At 44.6% G+C, this 4,226-nt stretch overlaps 2 protein-coding genes across 2 annotated transcripts in view; both read right to left on the bottom strand.

Moving 5' to 3' along the window:
* LOC128197846 (receptor like protein 23-like) overlaps nucleotides 1-363 on the bottom strand; it is a 1,798-nt gene extending 1,435 nt beyond the window's left edge. The window contains 1 exon segment of the mRNA XM_052880670.1: nucleotides 238-363. Coding sequence (XP_052736630.1) covers nucleotides 238-363 — 126 coding nt within the window.
* Nucleotides 364-445: 82 nt separating this feature from the next.
* LOC128197845 (uncharacterized) lies at nucleotides 446-2,578 on the bottom strand. The gene has a single exon (XM_052880669.1). It carries the CDS (start codon nucleotides 2,576-2,578, stop codon nucleotides 446-448), a length of 2,133 nt encoding a protein of 710 aa, XP_052736629.1.
* Between the last annotated feature and the right edge of the window lie 1,648 nt (nucleotides 2,579-4,226).

Genomic DNA, 4,226 nt, shown 5'->3' with positions numbered 1-4,226 from the left:
TTGTTTCCAGAGCTTCCTCGGCTGCCTCAATATATCGCGTGGACGATGGTCCGCTCACAAGGAGGTCCTCCTCTCCTGATATTATCACCAGCTTATCTCCCATAACATATTTCAGCTTTTGGTGTAGTGTGGAAGGCACAACTCCTGCGGAATGGATCCACGGGCGACCCAACAAACAACTATAAGCGGGAGGATATCCATAACTTGAAAGGTCACTTGAAAGACACAAGGACCAACTTGAACGGGCAATTCAATTTCTCCCATCACTACCCTTTTACTGCCGTCAAATGCCCTCACAATCATAGAGCTTGGTTTCATATGCATTCTGTCACAGGGTAGCTTCTCCAACGTTGATTTTGGCATGACATTGAGAGAGGAACCATTGTCCACCAAGACACGTGCTATAACGTGATCTAAACATTTCACGGAGACATGAAGAGCCTTGTTATGACCTCTCCCCCTCAGTGGGTATCTCCTCGTCAGTAAAGGTGAGGTAATTATTAGCGATGATGTTGCCAACGATACCCTCAAACTTGTTCAACGAAATACCATGCTCGACATGAGCCTCACTGAGTACCTTCATCAACAACTTTCTATGAGAGGTAGAATGCATAAGCAATTCTAACAAGGAAATCCGAGCAGGCATGCGTTTCAACTGCTCCACCACCTTATATTCACTCTGTTGAATGAATTTTAAAAATTCGCAGGCCTCTTCCTCAGAGATTTCTTTCTTGTCTGCCTTGTCAGAGGTCTCCTCTACTTGCACCCCTTTCCCCTTTAAATGCTCCTTAGTATTTGTATCCATTGGTGCTTCATTATTACTAGCTTCTCTTCCCGTCAAATTTGGTGGCGTGAAGATTCGACCACTCCTCGTCATTCCGCCGATGCCTGATATATTTTCAACAACTGGATCCTGGCTAGAGAAATGGCTTTCAATGCACTGTCCTTCATCGACTACATGTGTCCCATACCTCCAGGGGACAGCTTTATCGCTTTTGTAAGGAAAAGGAACTGGTGTATGGATGACAAAGGGTGATCTTCCTTGAATTACTGGTGTAAGGGTGGTTCGAGTGAAGCGGATTATCAACGGCTCTGGCAAAGCTACATCTGGCTCCATACCAGTTTGTGCGAACACCTCCTCATGCTTGTCTTCATAGCACGCTTGCATCAAATTCTTATCAAGCAGATCTTGTAGGAACTTTTCGAATTCAACGCATTCCTCGATAGAGTGTTCCGTGCATGGATGGAGTCCACATGCTCTTTCCAAATCATAATCCCCGTTTAAAAATCCCAACTTTAATAATTCCTTGAAAATAAACCTTCTGGAACTTCGGATCTTACTTGCATCCCTTATCAGTTCATGCTTCTTAACCTCAATGGCATTTGTCGAGGCATTACCATGTCCGGATAACGGATTAGTATCAATGCTAGGTTTATCTTCTTGAAATTTTAGCCACCCCGCATCAATTAGGGCCTGCACTTTACGCTTGAAAGCCATACACCTCTCAGTGGAGTGACCCACGCCTTCCCCGTGATAACTACACTTGGCATCTGCATCATAACCCCTAGGGTACGGAGGCTGTAGGGGTATCATTGGACATATAGCAACCAGACCCCTTTTGACGAGGTGAGGTAATAATTCAGTGTAAGTCATGGGGATGGGGGTGAAGTGGACAAAGTTTCTTTCCTGGGTTCTTCCCGGATAACCGCCTTGACCTGCATTCGGATTTGGATTTGCACTTGGCCCAGTCCTCCAAGCATTGCTTATGACGGGTTGTGATTGGTAGAATCCTTGTTGTTGTTGAGGGCTAATTGGATGAGCAAAAGCCGCATTGGCCGAATGTGGAGGTTGGCCCAAGTATGGTCTATAATTGTGAGAAGGAGCCTGACCTCTCCATACAGGCATTGCCAATGTTGCATGTACGTCTCCTTCTTTTTTCTTTCCTGGATTGAAAGAAGGTTTCTTTTTAGAGTTCTCCATCGTAGATGGACCACTTGCAATCTTCCCGCTCTTCACCCCAATCTCTATCCTCTCACCAATTATGACGACGTCAGCGAAATTGGCGGACACATTCCCTACCATATATTCATAAAATGGTGGCTGAAGCGTATTTACGAACATTGCCACCATTTCTTTTTCAAACAAAGGCGGCTCCACTTGTGTGGCCAATTCTCTCCACCGTTGGGCATATTCCTTGAAGGTCTCATTGTCTTTCTTTCCCATATTCTGTAATTGCAGACGGTCCGGTGCTACATGCGTGTTGTATATATACCGTTTTACAAAGGCGTCGGCTAGATCTGCCCAACAATGGATTCGAGAGGGCTCCAAGTGGGTATACCAGTTTAATGCTACCCCAACCAAACTGTCTTGGAAAACATGGATGAGTAACTGGTCGTCATATGCGTACGCAGCCATTTTTCTGCAATACATGGCCAGATGGATTTTAGGGCATGTATCACCCTTGTACTTCTCGAATTCTGGCGCCTTGAACTTATACGGTATTTTTACTCCAGGAACCAAGCTTAGTCTTGCAACATTTCCGAACTCATAATTTTTCATCCCTTCAATAGCCCTCATTTTTTCCTCCAGAATCTCAAGTCTGTTTTTAGCACTGTTACTGATGTCGGTCCCTGCACGCGCCGCGGTTTGTGAGGCGGTCTTGCTGAAGAATCGTGGTTAACAATTACGTGCGGTATAGTAGTCACTCGTGTTCCTTCAACTGTGATTGGTTCATTCGTTTGAGCACTTACCAAGGGAGCTGACACAGAGGTAGGTCCATGAGTGGTGACTGGCGGGATATCAATAGTTGTAGGAATGGGAAACGACACGTGCCCCCCTTCGATATATTCTCCTACGGAAGGAGTATATCCCGGGGGTAACCCATACAACGGGAAAGGAATCGATTGGCTAGTAGCATTGAAAAACGGGGGATAAAAATGGGCGTTCCCGCCAACCAGCGTAGATGAAGACTCTCCAGTAGCCTTCAGGGCTTCAAGGGCAACCAAGATTTGTCCAACCTGGTCCTTCAACTGACTCATTTCAGCTTTGATGGATTCTTGTGACTCTTCCCAGCTTTCCATGATCTTGGAATTGGCTCGAGTCCTGTAGGAATGTCGTGGAAGGTTGGCCGTTTTTTTTTTTACTGTTTTATTATTAACTTAAGTTAGATGAAAAGCTTCAAACAAAAAGGAAAGAAAAAGGGAGAGGGAAAGAACAAGGAAAAAAGTGATGCATGCTAATGATAGGTGGAAATCATAAGATCCTGACGACGTTAATGATGGAAATCGATGCAGGTTGATACCATACAAAACATCTTAAGTCTTTCATATAGAGAAAAATCTAACAAGACATGAATCACTTCCTAGCCCGAGCAGTGAAGGCCTTCATTTCGCCTACTAGTAATTTACAATGGTTAATAAAAAGCATTATCTCGGGAGGCGGGTTGCAAAAATGGGTCGTAGCTTCGGCGTCCAACACCATCTTAGGGATATCTTCAATTGCTCCGTTCGCCAACATAGCCAGTTGGGAAAAATTTCCCTTCCAATGGTTCACAGCCTCTTCTTGCATCGCGATGTGGTCTTTCATTTGTTCTACCAAGGCATGATGCCTCTCTCCAAACTCTATTGACCTCCACCGTTCCTCTTGCTCTTCAATGTACTCCTCCATTTGTTTTATCATGGAGCGATGCTCTTCTTCGGCCTTTGCCAGCTTCCAACGCTCTTGGTTCATATCTGTTTCAAAAGACAAGGCCATTTCCTTCATCTCATGTCCCGCCTTTTCTACTTGAACCTGCGCTTCTCTTAGTCTCTTCAGAGCCTCTCGCTTATCTCTTTTAGCCTCTTCGTAGAGGAGCCTCCATTGTTTTCCTTCTTCTAATGCTGAATTCTTTTCCTCCATTCTCATGGCCAGTTCTTTGCTTGCAGTTAAGAGGTCCTGTTTCAATTGGAATGCATAAACTCTTTCAGCCTTTTGACTTTTGACAATTTCTTCATAGGCCTGTGCTTTTTCTTCTTTATCATTCCTCATATCAACCAAATCATTGCGCGCAGTCTGCAATTCTTTTCCTAACTTATCATTCTGCTCCCTCAGTTTTTCCATCTCTATCTTCAATTGCTTCACCTCATCGCTTTCTAGTTCTTGGGATGGCCCTTCGTTAGCTAGCTGATGAACGATCGGTTTGAAAGGCAATTTGACTTCCTTTACTCTTTCCCAAATCCATTTGTGA

The sequence above is a fragment of the Vigna angularis genome, chromosome 7, assembly GCF_016808095.1.
Source record: "Vigna angularis cultivar LongXiaoDou No.4 chromosome 7, ASM1680809v1, whole genome shotgun sequence".
In the NCBI taxonomy this organism is placed as follows: Eukaryota; Viridiplantae; Streptophyta; class Magnoliopsida; order Fabales; family Fabaceae; genus Vigna; species Vigna angularis.
The sequence above is the reverse complement of the archived record's forward strand: the minus strand, read 5'-3'. Positions and strand labels throughout refer to the sequence as shown.